Source organism: Sparus aurata, chromosome 5 (assembly GCF_900880675.1).
Source record: "Sparus aurata chromosome 5, fSpaAur1.1, whole genome shotgun sequence".
NCBI lineage: Eukaryota > Metazoa > Chordata > Actinopteri > Spariformes > Sparidae > Sparus > Sparus aurata.
Window position 1 is genome coordinate 20055639 of NC_044191.1, and position 23558 is coordinate 20079196.

General features: G+C 38.4%; 1 protein-coding gene across 2 annotated transcripts in view; it reads right to left on the reverse strand.

Moving 5' to 3' along the window:
* Positions 1-23558, reverse strand: part of smarca2 (SWI/SNF related BAF chromatin remodeling complex subunit ATPase 2) — a 51634-nt gene that overhangs the window by 17496 nt on the left and 10580 nt on the right. For both annotated transcript variants that reach the window (XM_030416908.1, XM_030416909.1), the window contains exons 7-25: positions 23429-23555; positions 22714-22887; positions 22021-22194; positions 20667-20837; positions 19175-19225; positions 16582-16712; positions 15719-15776; positions 15323-15417; positions 14696-14843; positions 11835-11998; positions 10287-10353; positions 10054-10164; positions 7766-8008; positions 6559-6672; positions 5487-5591; positions 4589-4675; positions 4383-4429; positions 2570-2736; positions 187-350 (exon numbers count right to left, since the gene is read on the reverse strand). In XM_030416908.1, coding sequence (XP_030272768.1) covers positions 187-350; positions 2570-2736; positions 4383-4429; positions 4589-4675; positions 5487-5591; positions 6559-6672; positions 7766-8008; positions 10054-10164; positions 10287-10353; positions 11835-11998; positions 14696-14843; positions 15323-15417; positions 15719-15776; positions 16582-16712; positions 19175-19225; positions 20667-20837; positions 22021-22194; positions 22714-22887; positions 23429-23555 — 2398 coding nt within the window. The remainder of the gene's footprint in view (positions 1-186; positions 351-2569; positions 2737-4382; positions 4430-4588; positions 4676-5486; positions 5592-6558; positions 6673-7765; positions 8009-10053; positions 10165-10286; positions 10354-11834; positions 11999-14695; positions 14844-15322; positions 15418-15718; positions 15777-16581; positions 16713-19174; positions 19226-20666; positions 20838-22020; positions 22195-22713; positions 22888-23428; positions 23556-23558) is intronic.

A 23558-nucleotide genomic window follows, 5' to 3' on the forward strand; every position in this document is an offset into this window, starting at 1 on the left:
AAGTATAACAAGAACAAGGAGATCAGTCTGGAAATTCAGAAAATGGCATCCCTTTACTGTAATGCAGCCTTTTAACCAGGAAAAGACACTTGTGACATATGAGGATATAACAATATCATACTGAACATTTCCTATAATCAGAACAAGTACTGTCAACACAGGTTGTAGATCTACTGGTGAACCTACCTGGTGTGGGTTCCAGTCACTGTCAAAGATGACGACAGTGTCGGCAGCCTGCAGGTTGAGGCCGAGGCCGCCAGCTCTGGTACTGAGCAGGAAGATAAAGTACTGAGATCCTTCCTCATTAAATTTCTTCAACAGCATTGCTCGATCCTCAGACTTGGTCGTTCCTGAAACACCAAATGTGATCAATATGAAATATCTGTCAAGTTAACTTTGACAAAGTCTGCTTGAACTTCTTGTTCTTCTGATCCCAAACTTTTTGTTGGCAGGAAAGTAAACAAGTCCCCTATACACTGCACTTTATCTCTGACTAGTTTAATTGTTTCAGATGTTTCTGAAAGTGGCATGAAGCAACTCTAATTAAACTGGGCTCAATATGTGAAAAAATAACATCCAACCACTAGTTATTTATGTCTTAATATATTATGCTTGATATGGAGGTTTCACTACTGCATATCTGAGATATGTCGGCTAATTCAGTATGTTTCAGAAAGTGCTATAGTGCTGTGGATAAAAGCTGACCATAATTTACGGATTTCTTTCAAAAATTTATTTTTTAAGTTGTAGAAAATGCTATTTATATCAAGGAATTGATTGTAACTTTGACCAAGGTGAAATAAGTAAAAATGTCTGTCATTGTGTCTTTCAGCTTAGCTTTTATCAAATCCTGAATAACTACCCAAAAAACACACTGCGGAATCTGAATCCTGCACACACTTTTTCCTTCTTACTTATTGCACTATTCTCACCCCGGAAGCTCAGCCCTGCCTAACCCGGCCCGGTTGACTTCCTGTTTGGTGAGGACTGCAGAGTCTGAATTCTGTGCCGAGACAGCACCATGTAATTGCATCCTCTTACTTATCTATTATTTGCACTAAATTGTCCTGTACCTGTGCTGTCTTTTGTTGTACTTTGTTGTTATGTGCGGTGTCCTTGAGTGCTTTGAAAGGCGCCTTCAAATAAAATGCAATATTATTATTATTATTACTTTTAGTGTGTTTAGTGTGTTTTTTGGGTAGTTATTCAGTAGCTTCTGGGAGCCACATGTCGCTCTTTTATTTTGTCATTTTTCCATGTGCTGCTGTTTTCACTGCTGGGGAAACACATCTGCCTCATTAGTCTCTCACGCACAGCAATCGAGGAAAACTGGAGTGAGAGACACATCTTGGATCACAATGCACATTTTTATTTTTCCCAAAAAGAGCTTGAAAATAACAGTGAAAATCGATAACATCTCCTCAGTGAACTCGAGTCTCTGCTGCCCGGCCTAGTGGCAGTAATAGGATTGCCTTTTGTTTGAGATGCTGAGTACTGGCATCATGCTGAGTGTATGTGATGGGAATTCTCCGACACCTCAGTGTGACACGTTATTATTCTTTCAGTATGACAAGTTTGAGTCAACTTAAATAAGAAATGAGGAATTGAACTTTTTAATAAAGCAGACACACAAAGGGATAAAAGGATTACAAGAAATCTGGCTTAATCTCCAATTATGATCATGTGTCGTGTTGCAGGGACTAGTTACAAAAATGTGTAATCTTTTTATATAGTATTTTTCTTCTGCTTAGTACACACACGGTGTTGAGTGTTGACATATTGTGGTCACTAGACTTTATAAACACAACACAGAAACTGCAGGAGGAGCAAAAGGTCTGAATGGACAGAGTCCACCTACTTCCTCTGATATGTAGGCAGTAATATACTAGGTTTCATTTAGTAAAATAATGGAAAAAGAACATGGAGTTGCATTCTCTTCATTAGGTCAGAACTCAGAAGGATTCTTTTTTTTATCACATTCTATCAATATATCATTCAATTATGAGGGACAGATAACACTAATCTAGTTGTTTGTTTGTTTTTTACCAGATCCCCAATCACAGACTGTGTATCAATCGTTTCACTCATTGGCTGATACTTATATTTACCTAAATGTTAATTAATTATCTACGTGACACATTCAAATAATTAACAACTAAGTCTGACACACCTTATTTTTCAGAAAACTATTAAGTTGATCATCTGAAATTATGACAATGATATGAATTGAAGTTTAACTAAGAAAATTCAACTCCTGAAAACTGACATGACACGACCTGCTGAGGGAAGCTCTCAGTCTACTCCACCATACCATCACTGGCTGGGAATTAACACTGGCTTTAAGTAAACACTTTTACCAAGCAACAGCCACATTAAAATTGTACTCATTACAAAGTTATTCACAGAATTAACATCAGTTAACAACATCTGATATTACCTTCATTAGGTGGACGAAAGTCAGAAGAGTACATAACAAAAACATCAGCTTTTTTGAATCTGCTCCAATTCCAGTCTTAAGGATTGGCTTAAAACATCTCCTTTAATTACAGTAGTAAACGTGTGAGCGTACCGTCGAGACGTAGATAGAGAAAGTTGCGGTAGCTGAAGTAGTCCTCCATGATTGTCATGAGTGTGGTCATTTGGCAGAAGAGCAGGACTCTGTGGTTGGTGGCCTGTAGCTTCGGCAGGATGCGATCTAAGAGTTCAAACTTCCCAGAAGCTCGATAGAGATCATGCCTGGGTGGAAGTAATCAGACAAACATGTAACGCAAGTCAAGAATACTCATATAATGTTTGTTAAAGATGCACTATTTAGTTTTGGGGAAGAAAATGTAATCAGAAAAGAAAGATCTTAAGTGACCTGATCTTCTTTTTTTATGTCTCAAAAACTAAATAAATAAACTGTCTTCGTTTTCATGACTGAATAAACCTTAAAAAAACAATACAATTTCAAACTGTTTTATTTTGTTTATATTTGCCGGCAATGCAACCTCTCTAGCTTCAAACAGTTTTCTGTGGACCTTATTTTCTTCTGAGGACAGCTTGTTTATTCAGTTATGGAAAGAGATGGTATCTTTTTGTAATGTTTCTGTAACAAGACAAAGAGTCTGCAGCCCTGTTAGCAGCTCTGTGAAGCATTAGTTTAAAAAAAAGTCACTACTGATAGAGCAGCACCGGAGCTACTGTCTTATTCTCTCCATGCATTCTTCTTCCTTGTCAAAACCTGGCACCTATGCTACATAGAACAAACTTCAACAATCAACAGTTGGTTCACATATTCAGAGTGCTTGCCTCATTATTTTTAATTAGTCCTTATTAGACTGTGTCACACTGTAGTTTTCCTTAGCAGGCAGGGTGTCACAGTACGACTTTTAGAGTCCAACTCAGGAATTCATGTAGTTGTGTCCTCCAAATTGATATTAGATTTTCCGCACGACTCTGTGCTGTGCTGTTGAGCTTAGATGTTCCTGTCTTCACATCGGTTGTTTTCTGGTATTTTGAAAAACAACACTGCTGTTTTGTGATTTTATGTGGCGGGGAAACCAAAGGGATGGAAGCCTAGTGTTTCATGTCCAGTCACAATGACAATCTAACGTGTGACTGTACTGTAATGTGAATTTCACACTCCTGGTTTGTGATGAATTGTTGCTATGAATAACTGCTTTTTGCTGCCAGGTACCTCTGCAAACTACTGCAGGGACGAATATACACACTGACACAATGTCTTCTTGCATTCAATGTAAATTATTGAGCTTTACACAAAATCAAGAGAAACAAAAGAAACTGACAAACATTGAACAATGATGTTGCACAAAATACTGTTAATAAACATAATCTGGATGTCAATGCATTCGTGACTATTTGCATTTTGTTACCAACAAATCACATAAATCAGATAAAAAAGATCAAACAAACTCGACAATAATTTAGAAAACTGAAAATATGAATGAAAGTCATGACTTGTTCTGTTAATATCAGCTGACTCTCCTTTATTCTACAATCAGAAGGTACAACACGGGCTGCGTGTAACTTCACCATTTAAAAGCAATTTGTAATTTGATCTAACAATCAATAGGGATTGCCATCTTAAATCACTGGTAGCATTTGAAAACACTGCTAGTTACCAGCATGTATGTAAAGAATTTACAAATGTTGTTTATAAAACTGAACTAAGTGTTTCACAAAGTATATATGAACAACGTTATGTCATTCTGTGGGCATAGAGAGAAAAGTCCTGATCCAGCATCAGTCTGGTTTTGCCGGTTAGAACGACAAAAATCTAGATTTTGTCACTTCCAACGATTTTTAGCTTTTGTTGATTGGAACACGGATTGATTGGAATAATGTGTTAAAGGCACAGAGCCTTTTTAAGTCCACCTTACCCACTGATGATGCCGTTTGGATAGCCCAAGTGCTCAGCAAAAGATTCCTAAAACAGAGAACAATTACTGGCTTATATTACTACTTCTTCTAATCACTAAAGTTTTCTCAAGTAGAACTTGTTTAAACATCATAACTCTGCAGACAACTACAGTTCTTTGCTTGGCAAGAGTGTCGGGGGCAGTGATCTTGGGTGAGGAGGACTCACCTCAATGTGCTGGAACATGTATGGGTGGTTGCAGATCTTCTTCAGCTGCATGATGGTGTTCATCAGGGCCTTTGCTCCTCCTTTGCCCTGCAGAAAATATGAATATCAAAGCAATTAAGCCTGCAAATGTTTTTTTTTTTTTATTTCATATTTTTTTTGGCCAGTTGAGGGCAGCAGAAACAAATTATGAACATAACATTGACATATCACCTTTTAATCTGCCCGCTGCCACTGAATTTGGCACTATGAGAGCATTGAGAGTTAACCGAAACAGTTGAGTTGTGGCTAGATAGCTACACAATAAGATGAAACTCTCTAAAAGATCTGTAAATCAGATTCAGGTTATAATTCTCTGTAGACATACAACTACAAGCCACCCCTTTTGACATTCTCACACTGTTTTCATATAATCTGATTTATTGTTTGTATAAAAAAAAAAAACATAGATTATAGCCATTTTAAGTACCCTTTACTGCACTGAAAACCTCAAAGAAACCCTGGTTCGTTTCAAAGTCATGTCATGTAATGCAGGTATGAACTTAGCAAATTTTGAGTCCCTGGGTGGTTTGGATATCCTAGCCTCAAAACTGCATTGAAGCTAGAAGCAAAGATGTCCCCTCACAAGCTGAATACCAGCACCATTTTCAATATAGTCTTTGTCTTTAGCAAACAGGATATCTTGCTAATTTCACAGCAAGCGCTTTCTTAAAAGCAACAGCAAAGGGCAACTGTAACTCCAATTATACAAGAAATGTCAGGGACTGTCTGTTATCACACAGCAGGAAGCAGTAAATATCGCTGTGCTCAGAGCTAAACAGTTTAGTCTGTTGACATGACACACACTGAAAAAACAAAGCAGACAGGTTGAGTGAAGCCACAGGGGTCTTGGTTAATTTACCTTCTTGTCTTTCTCTGAGCCATCAGTGAGGAGGATGCCTTTCTGCATGTGGCGGTACAGAACCTTCTGTATAGCAGACATGTCACATTTAATGACATACTCCACCTGGATGAATGACAGTAAAGACAATGCATCAGTGAAACAGTTGTGTCTTTTTGGTGTCAAGACTGTTTGCGCAGGAAGCCCTCGTACTTGACAGCAAGAGAAAGGAATTGACAGTCCTGAGAGAGAAAATACAAAAACAGAGAAGGGAGGAAGAGAGGAAGAAAGGCACTGTATGTACCTTTCCATAATATGCAAAGAACAAAAGGGGGGTTCTTAAGAGCGTGCCTTCTATTGTTCTTTTGGGCCTTGCGCCCCTATATCGATCAATGTTAAAAGTGTTCTCTGCAAAGGCGTTTTATTCTTTAAAGAGTTTCCTAAAGCGGCACTTAAGATAGTTAAAAGCTTATTAATGTTGGCTGTCTTTGGCACTGAAGATAAAGCTGAATACGCTTTCATCACAAAGATATATTTTATTTTTGGAACTGTTCTTGGAACAATTCATTGTAATGTGCATTAAACAGGGAGAAGAGAAAGACATCTTAATCTCAAGAAGATTTATGATGGAGATTAGGAAAATCATATCCTTGAAATGCATCTGGGGAAACAGGGCCCTGGATGGCCACTGTGTTCTAATCTTTTCAATTAGGATGATGATCAGCTCTTTATCACACTGACTGGATGATAGGCTCAACATAAATTTTAATTCTAATTTTATTGTATTCACTACAAATAAGGACTGAAGTAAAGTTGGTTTCAGTTGCAGTTGCCACCAAGGACACTTGATTCATATTGGGGTGAACATGAATCCTGGACACATGCTGTTGTGATGACACAGTGTGGAAGTTATAAGCCACACCACAGTGGAAATATTTTTGGCGATGGCTAGGTTCATTACCCTTACCCTCATGCCTACACATATTTAGTAAAATCAGTTTGTGAATCAACAGTATGAGGTTTCTGCATTGCAAACCATGCAGTAAATATAATCATACTACATCAAAGAAGTGACATTTTGTCTCAGTCTCACCTTCTCTGGCAGCTGAGACTCCACCTCTTTCTTCAGTCTGCGTAGGAGGAAGGGGCGGAGCACTTTATGCAAACGCCGAATTATCAGGATCGTCTCCTCCTCATTCAGATCGACCTGAACAAGTCAGAGAGTTAAAGGTGATGATACATTTCACAGACTGTTGTGTTTAATAAATGCAACAACTGCAGAATGATTAAGTACTACAGTGACAAGACTGTGACCTGCTAAGTGTCCTTATACACTGCAGTATAACCCGTAATGGAAATAACAACACTGTGGGACTGGGCCTGAATCCTGCTACTTACTGAGGATGGAATTGTATTAGGTAAGGAGCTTCGGGTTGTGTTTTTGTTGCATTAAATATTTACCATTTGTTGTGGCGAGTGGTGAGTCTAGTTGTCACGTTAAAGTGGCAGTGAGTTTTTTACAAGTGGGTCCCTATTGTGTGTATAATGCACACCCACACAATGAACAGACAGTGGAGTCAGCACAATGTACTGTCCTGATGCCTATTTCACACTTTTCCACTAATCAACAGTGGATCAAGGGACGTCATTAATCGAGGGAATACAGCAAGCTAACATTGATGTAACATTATACAATTCCAAATATAATTAATTTTTTCATTTTTCATAAGTCAGCTTTGAATGAAGTCTTTCATTAGGAAGAAATGCATTTAATATGTCAGTAAGGACATATTCTCTTGATCAGATTGCTAAATATTGCACTGATCAATGAGCAGCAACAAACAATACCCTTGTTTCTCTGCTTTAATTTGAATTTAAGACCTGAAGGACACACACAATGTGTTTTGGTAACATGAGAACAAAGCTGGTGTATGTTTACAGGAAAAGTCTGCAGAGTGTCTTTCATATGAATCCAATAGGCAAAATGAAAGCCTTAGAAACAACTATGGAGATAAGCTGCGCGCTCAGCTCTGCCCTGCAAAGAGCTCAGAGTCACTTGCCTGTTACTTTGTATTTTCCGTGCAAAGCAACCTGCACGTTTGAGCTCAGACTGAAACAAAACTCAGCTGAAACAGCAGGTTTATTGTTTTGAGAGGTTGAATACAAAATTGTCTTTCGTTTACAGAAAACAGAGTTAGGTAGGAAAGTTTCATATATCCGGAAACCACAGGTTTAAATGTTTATATTTCACCAAATGAAGCACAATCTGCAAAATCCAGGCCATTTCCCCCAGTAATTACCCTCTCTCCTGTCATGGCGAAAGGGGCGTTGAACCACTGCTCGAAAGTGCTGCAGCTCTTAAAGATGGTGGGCAGGAGGAAGTTGAGCAGGGCCCATAGCTCAGGCAGCTTATTCTGCAGTGGTGTACCAGTAAGAAGAAGGCGGCGTGGAGCCACATAGTGGGTGTTCAACACCTGGGTCAGCTTACAGTGATGGTTCTTCATGCGGTGCCCCTCGTCCACTATCATGTACTTCCAACGAATCTGTGTTTGGAATAGTGGACAACACAAAGGAACCATTTTCAAATTTACTGTGAAATATTTTTGGTCAAAACAGAGGCTCAGGAATAGTTGCAGAGAAAAACATTTTGATTTCTTTTTCTGATACACACAACTCAACTGCATGAAAAAGCAGCTTCTTATTTCCCCTCTTATTCTAACTGTGTATAAAATCTGTGCACACAGATTAAAGCAATGTGGACAAATCAACATCTTTACTAAAACAGCACACTTTTGCTTTGTAAATTATTTTGTTTCCTTGCCACTATCCTCGCCTTAAAACTTAAAGCCATGGACTGTCCAGAGTGCTGGACTATTTAAAGGGGATTCTGGTCTATGCTTATGCAACAGATTCATGTGGCTTTTCAGCAATTCAATCGTGATGCAAACCTTCCGTTCCATCTCTTTCCAATGGTATAACAGCTACAGAAAATACACTCGTAACTCTGTACAAATTATAGTGGGTGAAATTCCTTTACTGTATCTGAGAACCAAACCGACACATCTTGCAACAACATTAAAGTAACTTACAATGTTGTGTACACAGGAGAATTTTCTCCCATATTATTCATGCATCTGTGAGAACAGACACTTTCCTTTTTAACAATACAGGGTGTGTAATAGCTTACTTTTCACTTGTGTTGTATGCACGTCTATGCAACCCCAAGAGTATTTTTAAATACTCCTGTCTATTTCATTTCTGGTGTGAGGACTCAAGCTGCTACCAATGCTGCTTTGCTAAGGATTAGATATGTTAGATTGTATTTCTGGCCCACAGCAAAAACCTGAAGTGACAATGGATCACATCTCCCACTTATGTGGAAGACGCTGATAACTGCTGAATGTGCATGTCTGTGTTAAGAGTCAACTCCTTGAATTGCTTTACATCTTACATCACATTGAGTGATCTCTTTTTATTACTCTTTTTCCCCAGCCAATCTACAGTAGTAAGTCACTTAATATGCATGTACCTTGGCACAAACACACTATGTGAAGGATAAATTAGTAACTTGTTTGCAAAAGAGAAAAGTAGTAAAACTGTGGGCAGGAGTGACTGTGTAAATAATTATACAGTTACAGCCCTGAAACTTAATGACATGGATAAATGATCATTTAATTAGACAAAACATTTGTTGAGTTGGTCATAAGCACAATGTCTTCATTAGAATTCACCCAGGGGGCTGCAAAACTCTCAACAATTTGTTGAACGGCAACTAAAACTCTTCACCCTGTCAGCAGACCTCCCTGCATGTATATTTGCTTATTGCACTTTAAATATCAAAAACTAAGGACAAAATGTTAGGCTCTAGACTGTGCTATGCACCATGAGCACATTTACACTTCCTGCATTCATTTATTACAAGTATGATTGACTCCTGGAGTACACTGTTCTCAGGCCTCCCTGAAATGTGAATAAATCAATTGCAGCTCATACAGAGTGCTGCAGCCATATTTTAAAGTGGAACCAAGAATTTGTTCTGAAGTTCAGCACCGTTGTCAAGTTTGCCTCTGTGAGTAAAATTATCCTACTACTTGTCTACAGTAACAACAATTTCCCTCTGATTATAATGTCATGCACTACTGTACGGTACTGTGTGTTCCTCATCGGGCCCCAGACTCCTGGCTCACCGTCGCAAAAACTCATGCAAAGACCTTTAAAGAAGGCCTTATGAAATTTAAGCCAAAAACCTCAATAAGGACCTACAGAATGCCTGTTGGAATTTTTTAATCATCCTTTACCTCAAATTTGTTATATCTGCCTTTACCTGGAGTCTGTTATCACTACCTTGTGGTGTTCAGCAGTAAGTACAGAGCAACTAGTTAAGATTATGATTAGGGTCCCGATAAGTAACTTTCTAACCCTGGCACTTACATGGAGAAAACTCAGGCATCAGTCATGTAACCATGATTTGGAAAGTTGTATTGAAAACTCTGTATAAATCTAAAATGTATAAAGTGTACCAAATGGCAATAGAGCCCAAAAGACAACGTAAGTTATAAAGAAAGAACAAAGCTTTAATCTCTTTCACCTTGGCCAGTATTTGCTTGTCCTTGATAATGTATTCATAGGTGGTCAGCAAGACATTGAACTTCCCGCTGCGGAGTTGAGGCACAAACCCACGGCGCAAAGCAGGGGTGCCCTTCAATGGGACAGATGCAAAGAAAAGACAAATTTCAGTAAAAAGTAATCGAAGAGCTATCAGAATGGTTTTTTAAAAAAGGTAAATAAAGGTAAAAATGACATGAAAAAGATTTTCCTTACCTTGTAAGCAATTTTGACCACAGACGGTGCCCACTTGTCAAGTTCATAGACCCAGTTAGACAAAGTACTGGAAAAAAGGAAATCAATGAAAATCTCCACAACTGTTGGAGGTTGCATGTAAGATGGTGGTCTCAATTCAGAGCAATCCAAGACAAATTCTTAGGTAAGCTTGGCTAAGACATGAAGAGGAGAGGTAAGAGCAACTCAAGGCCAGGTGCTCATTTAACATTTTCAAAATTCAAACATAATTTGCTGGATAAACATCAGAAGAGGAAAAAAATCCCTTGCAGTGATTATGCACAACACATTTCCAAAGGGTTAATTATATTCTAGCTCAAAAATGAGTTGGTTTCTTTTTTGATTTGTTTAGGAGGGCTTTGTTCGAAAGTAGGTCCCTCAGGAAGATCGAGCTCTCTGCCCATTAATTTTAATAGTTAAACTTCAAGAGGACAAGTTAAAGGCTAGCCTCCACATTAGCTCGCTGTGCATATTAAAAAGAACATCTAACACAGTGGCCCTGGGCACAAATCTATGCCTCTGATTCGCTCAGTTTGACAACAAAAAGTAGTGCACCTCTTGGTAATAATGAACAATCAGGTATTTAAAAAAAAAAAGAACCCATTGTTAATTTACATTATCACATAAACTAATCAGGTAAAATATGTAACTGGTCATAACAACATGTTTTTTTCCAGAAATGTAAGTCTGTGAGCACTGAGGCTGCTTTCACCTGCTAAATTTAGCTGAAAACCACTTCTGCTGCTATAAATGAAAGCTGGAGTGCTTTGAGTTAGAAAAATTTCAAGGGATTAATTAAGGGAAAACAGCAAGGGAAATCACACATTTTGCTGGGACAAATACGTGATGGAAGAGAGCCTGTATTTGCATCTCATGCCTTTATAAATACCAAAAGATGATGGAGAATAATGACATAAAAGGAGTGTTGTTAAGACAATTTCGAACAATGAATTTTGACCCCACACAGGTCATTAATGTTTTGTTTTTTCACAATCAATGTGTCCATATTTGTTTCAACTAATTTCATGGTTTCCCTAAACTCAGGCCAATACTGTAATACCTGATAACTATTTGAACTTCAGTGCCCATCATTTCTATGCTGACATATATGTAAACAGCACACTCATGTCTTCTAAGGTAGTAACTGAGTTTCCACACTATACAAATTGAATAATAAAATATAGCACTAGTGAGTCTGGAGTAGAGAAGAAACTCACTGCTGTTTTATAGACACTGTTTGCTGTTAACCTTGACTCAACACTCCCTGTAGGCAGATCTAATTGCACACTTGACACTTGTAGCAAATAAATGCATGAGTCTCAATAAGGGAAGGGACTCCTGACACCCCTATGGACTATGTGCCCTATCTTGTTATTTACACTGATATGGTCTGTGTATTTCGATCAAACTGTTCCCAAAAGTAATTTTTTTTTTAACAATGCGTTCATTGATCCTTCACAAAAAATGTTTTAGGATGTCATAACACTGCACAAAAAGAGCAATGATGGATGGGAGATCAGGAGTACTGACGAGAGAGGAACAATGATGAGAAAGGGACCGTTGAGCCTCTTGTGCTCCATCAGGTAGGTGATAAGAGCAATAGTCTGGATGGTTTTGCCGAGACCCATTTCATCAGCCAGGATGCCGTTTAGATTGTTGTTGTACAGGGACACCATCCACTCCAGCCCCTGGATCTGGATAAGACAGAGAAATGAAGGCATGCCTTAAAATATGCTTGCAGAGGAAATATTATTGACTGTGCTAGTATCTCCACATTTGTGTGAATTATTTCTACTCCTGTATATAAAAGATAAACACAGAACACCATGAGTAGTTCAAGGAAGTTATCAAGGATAAATCAAAGAGACTAAATATGACCTTGTCTAACTGAATTGCAGTTGCTGGTCGCACAGATGGCTGTTTGCTTTTTAGGGCATGCCCTACTATTTCTTGTTAAATCTCCTGTCACTTCTAGCTGTGACAATCTTAAAGTAAAAATATCCTTTAAAAGGGCTAATGACTATTACTTAAGATGATCTATTCATGTGACGATAATTTTCTGTCTGGTAACTGTCTGGTTCCTCATCTGAGAACAATTCTAAAAAATGCCTGTTTACAAAGACAAAGATGACGTTTTTAATCAGCTTATTTTCTCTGTCCAAAAACTATGAAGCCTGTTCCTTTTAAAAAATGACATTGTGGTTATTAGTCTATAAAAAATAGCTGCCAAATAATTGTCTGACGATCTGCTACTGGATTACTCCACTACTTGTTTTAGTTCTACTATAAAAAAAATCTAAACTTAGACTTCAATAGTTCAAAACCAGTGCACACAGTACAGAGAGACAGGAAAGGGCACAAAAGGACTGGCGGCAGAAATAGGTACCGACAACCAATTACCAACTGCATGGTAGTTTAAAAAATGCCTGACAGCTCAGCTCAGACCACAGAAAAAGGGCTAGCAGAGGGTCAAATTAATAGGAAATGATAAAATGAAACTTGTCCTGTATTAATGCTGAGCTTCTTTGAATTCCTGTTTACTATTATGGGTTGTTACACAGATTCTGTTGGCACAGCAGACATTTGATCCAATTATTGTGTAGCTGAAATCCCTCCAATTTCCCCAGGGGAGCTGCCACTATATCTCATTTAAAGCCTGGCACACCATAAATCAGGACTAGGACTGCCACCTGATTGCAAGAAAGAGAAATCCAATTGCCAGTGCCCTTTCTCTTTTAATATACTTTCTTTCAATTCCATCCCAACTTATTACACACAAGAAGAGATTGTAGCGTCAAACATGAAAACAATGCAGTAGTATCATTATAAGTAGACAGCTGTCTTCAATCTAAGATAATTTAGCATTCACTTGCCAAGCAGCAGACATATTTGGTCACACCAATCTACACATTAGCAAACCCACATGACAGGGACACTTTCCCACCGCAAAGTAATATTTAGGGACAATGCTTGGGGCATGATGAGAGCTAACAGGGACAGAGGTTCCTGTTTCTGTTTCCACAGCTCAGCTTCAAGTGTGTGTAAAAGATTAGGACAGTAACACTGGGAAGGTTATAAGTTATTACTGTAAACAACCAGCAAAATACAAAACAGCTTTTCCATACACACAGCATCACAAAACACAATGTGTTTTTTGATGTGCACTTTGCACACACATGTTATGACCCTTGGCCCACCCCATAGTTTGGGAAATCAGGAAGCGATGCAGCCGTAACCTTGTGGGTCGCAAGCAGAAACAAACATTTTTGAGCAGAAATTGATAAAGTAAAGGGTCTTTTGAATGTTTAAATAGTTATTTGCTTTTACTGTTGATATGAACTGAGTTACCAACGGAGTATGTCCAGTCTCAAATACCACTGGCCAAGCACACAGCTTATGCCCTCCTCCCCCTTGTTGAAGGGCAGACCATGGTGGGTAGTTTGCAACAGTGATACCTGGATTGTAAATCTACATCTGACGAACTTTCAACAGCAACAGCTAAATTGGTGGCTACAGCTTGCAGGCTAATTAACATTGTTAAGTTAACCTTTAAAAGAGTAAAGTTGGACAATACGTTGTTAGTATTACTTAGGAATGTTACATTCAGGTTGATATGACCTTCTGCTGTTGCTTGTTGGGCTTGAGTTTGCCATGTTACACTTTCAACATATTTTCTGAGCACGCTATTCTAGAGAATAGTCTGGACAGCATTTGTAATTGTTTTGGATTGTTGAATTAATAATACGCATACATTTGTATAAAGCAATCATAATTCTATTCCCATGTTGACAAAAACATAAAAACTTGAAAAATATCCCTTTATAGCACATTTAGAACAGAAAAAAATGTGCGATTAATTTGCTAGAAACACATGTTAAATGTGGACAATCATGCAATTAATTAATTCAATCGATTGACAGCCCTAATTGAAACCAACCAAATTACAGAGAAACTGCAAAGTGGTAGTTCCAGCTACAAAAGCCGAACTGTTTTCATTTTTCATTGATAAATAACTGTCACATGTCATTTTAAGCTGCCATTTTAAAAACCCTTCTGTGTTTGGTTCAAAGACAGTCATCAACCGAGATATGAGAATATGGTAAGAAATTATTTATTGCGTTCATGAGTCATGTTGCTAAAAACTTCAAAGCCAGAAAAACAAACATAAAATAAGTAATAAGTGAAAGAGAAATGTGACGTTCTTTTATAAAGGTTGCGTGGTAATAAACATTCAATCTGTAACTCATTTAAAACACATGATGAATAAATAATAATTTAAAAAATCTGAAATACCAACAATCTATTGCTCAAAACTGAGCAATCAAACCTGCAAAAGGCTGTTACAAAAGTCTATAAAACAAGAATAAATGTATGTGTGTGCATGTGTCTACCTGGTAATGTTTGAGTGTGCCGTTGATCAGCAGAGATGACTGTTTCTCCACCCTCTCTATGACAGCGTGGGCCACTCCATAATAAGACGCAGAGCTGGTTTGTCCAGTGGGAACACTGTACTCATCATCCACATCCTGCTTGGCTGACCTGTGTGCATGTGTAAAAAAAAAAAAAGGGGGGGGGGGGGGGTGATTATGTCTGAAACCCCTCTAACTGTGCTCTTTAGAATTGATTTTAATGATCAGTTTCAAGACTCAGTTGTGTCTGGCGCCAAGAGCTAAGCTGGAGTACAGCCAGAGATCCTCACGAGGAGCCCCTTTGGAAATGTCAAAATAAGGTATAAGGTCTAATAGAGCTTTACTTATTTTTGTGTTAATTCTATCATATTTTGTCTTTATTCTCAGCATCACACTGATTTCCCCAAACTTGAGGTAGTTCCTTCAAAATCCTTTGAACATGAAAAACAGGTTCCTAACTTTTAATGTTTTATATCTTTTTTTAAGAATACCTTCTAGCGAAAATTATTCTTATCTTTGTTTCTAACTAGCGCAGTCCCAGGATGAAAAACAAAAGTATTTGTCCTAACAAACAATTAGACAGTGGGATAGCGAGAAGTAATACAGTACTCGATGATGTGCTTGGCAGCCGTCACATTCACTCTGTCTCCATTTGGACCGATTATCTTCTCCTCTGTTTCTGCCTTAGCCACCTCGTCTTCCTCCTTATAAGGCAAAAATGATAACACATGACTGAGAGGATACATATTATGATAACAGACAAATTAATGAAGAAGCTATGGAGGGGATAAAACAAAATCAGCAGAAACAGCATTATTTTAGAGCATACAGCTACAGCCCCCTGGTGGATTTCGACACGTGTGTTCAGTGTGTGTATGTGTAGGCTGGTTTGACTGACTAGCTGAATCCCATTTAATAACATTTGCATGATTTGAAGAAGTGCAGACAGGGTGGCTGATTTAAAATCGGCCACTGTGGGAGTTCATTAATGAGGAAGTCACTGACCTCCTCCTCAAACTCAGAACCGCTCTCCTCGCTGTCTGACCGTGGGGCCACTTCATACCTGTTTCATAAAGGAGGAAAACAGAAAGCACAGTGTTTATATTTCCTTTCTGTCTGTCACAAATCAAAACAATGTACACCTTTGGGAGTATTAACAAGCAGCAGCTTCACATGTGGAGTGTTAGACTTTACTTGAGATGGCGCCTGGATGAATCCTCACTGAACCTTGACAAGCTGCAGCGTTTTAAGAGCAAAAAGCCTCATTACTTTATCCTTAACCAATAGCTTAGTTTGGGAAAGAAGTTCATACAATATTCATTTAAAAAAAAAATAAAAAAAATAGGAAGCCAAAAAAAAATACTTTTAACTTTTTTTGTTGCTCTGTAAATTTGTTCAGCATTACTTAAAGTTGCCATATGTAAGGATTTTAGTTAAAACTACACTGATATCAGCTTCCGTCCATTCACACACTATTGTAGATTTCTGGGGCTGGAGATCGGACCAGCCAACCTTCCAGTTAGTGGACAACAGTTCTACCTTCTGTAGCCACACTGATTCAATAACAATCTTACAACAGTTCTAGGTTGATTATACATTTACTGCCTCATGTCTTTGTCAATTTTGACTCTAAGGACACAGGAGTGTTGGTCTGTCTGCACTATTAAAGACAGTAAATCAGTATGTGTTGCATTTCCTGTTTTCATTTGAATGTGAACATGTTATTTTGAATATCGCATTTTCGGCTTGTGCACAAAAATGAGCTCCTTAAGTGCTCGATCAGTGCCACTTGCAGTTGACAAAAATAACATCCATGTAATGGAATGTGAAAGATTCCTTCTGTATTACGCAGTAATGTGCCTCCTCACCCAGGATTCATCTCGAGCCAGGCCTCCAGCTGGCTGGATTTTGGAGCATCCGTTCCCTGCAAAACTTTCCCAGTCTCGGTCTGAATCACTTTGACTGGCAGTTCACTCATTTGGCTGCTCTCATCCATGGGCTGCAGGACAAACAAACCAAATGGACAAACATGAAGCATCTAATTCACTGATTAATGTATATAGTGTAAATGCCTGTAATAATTTGACTTTAAATGTATTTTTAACTATGAATTAATTACACCTTTTTTGTTATTATATCTACGTTGTTTTCATATAGCCAAAGTTACAACATAGCTATTCTTATTTACATATTGTTTTATTTCTGTTGTGAGACAGTAGTAATTAAATCACAGCTCATGAATACAACCTGAACGTGCAGTCATTGGCTGATGCGCTGCAGATAGAATCAATATTTTATGATCACTACAATGTCTGATAAAATTAACTAAAATACGGGTCAATGACAGCAGATGTGCTGACAGATCCATTATATTGACACTTAAAATTAGTGATTACAGAGAAAGTTAGAGAGCCCCTGCTATGAAAATACAGATGAGAGTCCAACCCTAGTAGTCATATTATGATGATAAAATTGCCAAAATTTTTGTCGGCATTCAATTCAGATAAACATGATTAAGCTTTGCTGAGAACATTGCTGTAGTTACTCGTTAACACACGAGGGGTAATAAACCCCCAAATTCAACCCTCAATCACGGGACTTCCTAAGAAGGAACAATCATTTTATTGACACATACATAATAGGGATGATAAATGTGATAAGACTTTGGCATTAAGACCTCAACATGACATGCGGCTATGACCAACAGCAGAGTTGGACTTTTATTCAATGAGTGTCATTAGCATCGACCGTTAGTTGCAGCCACAAAAGCCTTGCAATCCTTTTACACAATCATCCCAAAGGAAGGAGAACTCAACTAAAAAGGTAAGGGAATCTGTAAGAAAGAACAAATAAATACAGCAGATATCGAAGGTTTTTTGTTATTTACAAGAGATTTGATTTGCTATGGTTGTGCTATCACCAAGGGTGTTGTTTGCAGAATAAGTACAAATTTTTCTCATTTGCTGCCAGAGCACATTATGAGGATTGCTTAATATTGAAATATCCTCAAAGGATGCAGGATAACCTCACAGCCTGAGATCCATCTGTAAACCAGTTAGTCACTCTGAAACATGAAATACCCTTCAAATCTGCAATACCTGATATTTGTAGCACTGACTTTTGAACAATCTTTGGCAATTGCTGAAGAAAGGCCCAAGATCAGAGGCAGAGCAGCACTTAATAGCTCTCTAAACTCAGCCTTATCATGTATTTGTTTGTACAGAAGGGGCACAATGATGTAGTTTTTATCAAAATACAATTGCATACACACAAGATTTTCAGTGTGTGTAACCTTGTCATCAAACCACAATATAAGCAGGGAGCTAAAAATTACAAATCCAACTCTCCCATCCAGGGCTCCAGACTAACTTTTTTTACTAGGACCACAGTGGCCACTAACTGAAAATTTTAGGAACACAACCACAAAATGTAGGGGCACACACCGTAAACCAATTATATTGACTACATAATATATATACATATATATTTTAATATATATGATAAAATATAATAATTGTTAACAGTTTCACGCCGTTCTTTCTTTGCAGGTTGAGTTGGCCTTTATATCTGGTAAAGGTTGGCTCTTCCTTGGCAATGAAAAAAGGCAGTGTTAAACTTAAATATTAATTTGGCCTCCTCAGCGCACTGATTAACAGCTTCTTGCCTTCTAAATGCAACTGACAGTGGAGTTGCACTTTCATTGGAATACAGGTCATGGCATATTTTATGCCTTAGACTAGCAACGTGTTCGACAAGTGTGTCATGTTTTAACTGTGAAGTGCCAGCATTACCTGCAAATTTTGTGTTCCCAGCATGTTGCGAGTATCGACTACAAAATTTGCAATTCATTGAATTCGTCTCTCTGAGATACCTTGACCAGTCAAATTCGTGCAGCCATTCTTCACGAAAACAATATTTTCTGCCCTTTTTTGCCACATTTGTGTCTTCAGACTTGGACTCATCCTCTTAGTTAGGATAGACTCTGGCAACCTACTAGGCTTTTAGGGGAGAAAATAAGCGTCAAGAGTTCATTTCACCATTGTTCGATAAAATGGAAACCTTCTCCTTGGAACAACTTTAGGACCCTCCCCCTCCACACATTAGCCACTTACACTGCCATTTCCCATTCCCCATTCCCTCCCCCTCTCACATACAAAAAAAACACCAGCAAATTCACTGGTCGCACATGCACAACTAAAAATCTTTTTAAATTTAGTTGCATCCATTTTCATGTGTGGTTTTGTTTTGGGCTTTTTTGTGACAAAATGTAGTTTGAACACCAGACACATTTTCCAGGGATGCCTTCTGATGACAGACCTTGTAATGTGTGACCCCGAGGTGCTGATCAGGGGCCTACACAAGACCATATTAATTGAAATATTGATCACAGCCACCTTTTAAAAGACAGCTGTTAATGTTAAATGACCAAAAACAACATGAAACATAAGCAGTGCAGCTCACCTCTCCATCAGGTCCAATGGCACTGGTGCCTTCGCCATCTCCATCCACCTTCTAGACATCAAGCACATAAATCCATTCAGCTGACATACATTACCAACAGCATGGTATGTTTTAAGTGAGATTATATAATCTCTCAGTAATGCTTTTGGTTGGTTTTAATGGCTCCATTACTGGGTCAAAGGGCAGAATCACACTCTTAAGTGATCACAAATGGCTCGCCTGCAGTATAATCCAAGATCATGAAAGGTATCAAAATATTTTTTGAGGTATATAATTGTAATCAACATCAGACATGTTCAGATGAGGTGGGTGAGTATGTGGCTCCAGAAAAAGCCTTTTCAAGCGGCTGACGTCATTGTCAGCGAGCTCAGACCGGGTGTACTGAGCAGCTAAGAGTCTGCAGGTGTTCTTTCCAGTTAACAATGATCACAGCTGACCTCTGTGATTAGTTGTGCCTCTCGGACAGAAGGTATGAAATTATCTGGGTTGGCGTGCACTATCAGACAAGCATATCACTGTGTTTGAGACGCTTTTAAATCACAAGGAGGCTATGTGATCCTCAACAATAACCACAATTTAATTCCAGAAGACACTTGAAATAAGTAAAATAATGAACCATGAGATGAAAGTAATTATAAGGTATAATTCATGTCACAGTGTCTTTGGGAGGACTGGATTAGCATTCAGGGCTTGACGCTTAGCATTTTCCCAAGTAGCACGTGTGCACCTAAGTTGAAAAATCTAGTAGCACACAAATAATTCTGGGGGCGCGATGAAAAGTTACCAAATAATGTGTTTTTCTTTAATAAAGTGATATGAGGTCAACGAGGAGGCATTTATAAGCAAAACAATTCAATTCATAGTTTTTTTAAGTTTTAGTTATATTCTCATAAGAGTGCAGAGAGAATAATGCGCTTCATAGTTCATACATTTTGTTTTCGTTTGTTTGGCTTTGCCTCGTTACCATAGATACTCCCTCTGCCTTTAACCGCCTTCCGCAGCACGTCGGCAAGCACGCTCACTACGTGTAAATCACGTTTGTTTGTTTTTTTTCAGCTGAGGCTGCATTCAAGTGCACAACCAGCCACAACCTCCAAACGTCAGCAACACATCATTAAACATTTATTGAACGGTAAAATTTGGTAGTCGCACACGTGCTACTAACCGCATTTCACAATTCGCACTGAATATATTTTTTACTAGCATTTGCGATGAGGTGCTCGCACTGTCAAGCCCTGTTAGCATTATGCAAGGATATACGCAAAGCTACAACGAAAGAGCATTTACTACATTACAGGGTGTTTTCCTGGATTTTCCCCAAAACAAATCAGAAGTGCGAAGATAGAGGCTGGTTTTGTTCTTTGCATGAGTTGTTTGACTTACATGCTCTCGAATGTATAATAACTGTATAAAATCTATAAAACGTCTTTATAATAAACTAGTAGAACACAAATCTGCCATCTAGTAACCACTTGACCATTCCTCTCCCTACCTTCTTTCTTTTCTTCTTCTTCTTCTTCTCTTTAGCAGCTTGAGCAGCTTTGTGTTCATACACCAGGGTGGTGAGGTTGGCCACGTATTCATCAGTCTGCTGCAGCAAGTAGGCCAGTCGCTTGTCTTTCTTCTGGTCAATTAGTTTTCGATAGCCTTCTTCATCTTCTGCCTGAGTGGGGGATGGTGGCAGGAGGTTAATGGGAGAAGCAATCAATCGCCATAATATTACTTACAGATCGATGATATTTATATAAAGCAGTTAGACCACGTTTTGTATGATAACTGCAGCTCTGTGGTGCTAATGCATCAACCCAACATGATAGATCAGTATTGGCTACCTTGAATGATTGTCTATCACTTGTGTTCACCGTATTTGCAATACTTTAATTCTCCATTGTCTATAAACTAGGGCTGTCAAAGTTAACGCGTTAATAACGGTTCGGTCCATAGGACAAAAGTTATCGTACTGCCGACATGAAATGAGTACCATTGAAGTACGTTGAGTCTCAAATATCCTTTGCAAGCCAAACACTTGACAGATGCAGAGAGCCCACCACACCCCCCTCGCCAAAAGCAGACATCACCATGTTTTGATCCCATTTATTGTGGGGGGATATTTTTTGAGCCTTTTATTTCCCTGCATGATTTGAAGTGTTGAGTAAACATTTCATAAAGCAAGCATATTTGCCCTTTCTTATGTTGTTAAAAGTATTAAGAACATGAAAAAAATACACTAAGGTACATTTAGAACAGAAAAAAATGTGCCAAAAAAATTGCGATTAATTTGCGATTAATCGCGAGTTAACTATGGACAAAATGCGATTAAAAAAATCAATCGTTTGACAGCCCTACTATAAACACATGTATCATTTTTACACACTGTCATACAATTGCACTTGGACGTTACAGAGTAATTGCAATCAATCCTATATTGTGATATATGTATTAATTAAAAGACGCATCACCATTTAAGTTCATAGAGCAGACTATATTGCACATATTGCAGAGACTTTTAAAGCAGTTTAAGTAAACCATTAATATATCAGTATGTGACACCAGCTGTGCTGTGCTTTATTCAATGCCTTTCAAAGTTTGCTGGGTATTTCATCTGTCATCCAGTAAGTATGGCTTTATTTGGTCAGTTAATTCTGGCTTATTCTGACCTTACAGCTGTTATTTTATAAACAAAGAGTCAATAAATAAACTGGTTTCTGATTAAGTTAAATTTGATTGCAATCAATTCAACTCAAGCAGAGACTACCATGACAAAGATCAAGTGTACAGTTCTTAGGAATGTGTAATCATTTCTGAAAGGTGTGTAACAATTTATATTTTGACTTTCAGGTCCTTACCATAAGTCTCCTCATCCTCTCTTTCTCAATTCTCTCAGTCTCCTTCTTCTGTTCCCGCTCTGTGTTGGTGTGCCAGTTAGCGACAGCTCTGGTGAGTTTCTGGGTTTTACCGGACACTGAGCGATGATATTCTTTGAAGTCTTTAGCATGCTGAAGGATACTATTGAGATATTCCTGAAAAAAAAGTCATAAAACTTGTTGAAGCAAAAACAATATTTTGACAACATTGGCACGTCAGAAAAACACCATTAAGGCCCCACTTTCTTTGTCAGTTTTAGTCTACTTGATGGTAGATGGAATCATTGAGAGCTTGATGATACTGCCTTGCAAGCCTTCAGCCATGTTATTAAGATTTGTTTTGACAGCGGATGTCCGCTGTCAAGAAACAGACTACGGATGTCTCTTTTTGAGTCAACTTTTTTAGCTGAAGCTTACAGAAAACATCTGAATGATCAAAGTATTGAAGTTTTCTTTAAACATCTGCTCGAAGTGATAATGATTCACACTTGAATTCTAAACGCTTGTTTCCAGGGTATTCATGGCAAATTCGTTGAACAACCAGAACACGGCATGTTGGCAAACAGTGCTGCTGCTGGTTCAACATCATAATAGATTATTCTCGTTCCTAAACCTTGAAACCGGCTCTGACAACAGCTCTTTTCAGAATTGTATTAACACTTGCATGTGGATCACCTGATGTTTCTGTCTGCGCTTCTTCTCCTGCTCCAGCTTCTGCTGTTTCTCTAGCTTCTCCGTCATGCGTGCCTCCCTCAGCGTCTGTCGCTTGCTGCGTCTGTAAGCCTTAGAGTTGAGGGCCGTCTCCAGTGTTGTGTCTCGCCTCATACATGCCACCACGTCTTGCCTCAGCTGGAGATACAACACACACACAGGTTATACACCAAAATCAAATTCTAGGTATATTGATGATGCCAGTACATTTTTAGAATGCAGAATGGATGGAAACTATTAAGCTAATAAGCTTCAGGTTACGAGGCATTATTCAACTTTTTAATGGTCTCAAACCTTTAAAAAACAACAACTTTGGATTTAATTTCTTAAAATGAGGCACTGGGGGTGTTCTAAGGATACAATTAAATTGGATCCAACTGAAATGACTATTTCACATCATGTGCATGAAGTTATTTTGTATTATTCAACTGAAACTGGACAGAGTAATAGCAAAGGCTGACACAACTCTATTGTTTTAACAACTTCATTGTCAAGATCCTGAGGAAGATACAATGGTAAACAAAGGATAAACCCATACCTTCAGTGTGGATTCAATGAGCATGACACCACGAGGAAAACGGCAGTGTGCTCTGGTGCTCCTGACTGTAAGTCATACTGAGTAAATTAATATTATGTGTAATCACACTGAACATTAAAAAACACAACATCTACTGCGTACCTGCCGCTGAAAGTTGAGTAGACGTAGTGCCTTGAGCTCAACTGTAGCTTTAGTCCTCAGGTCGGGGGGCAGAGAGCCTGGCAAACTTTCCAATTCCTGGATTCGGTGTGCAATCCGAGCCTGCAATCTG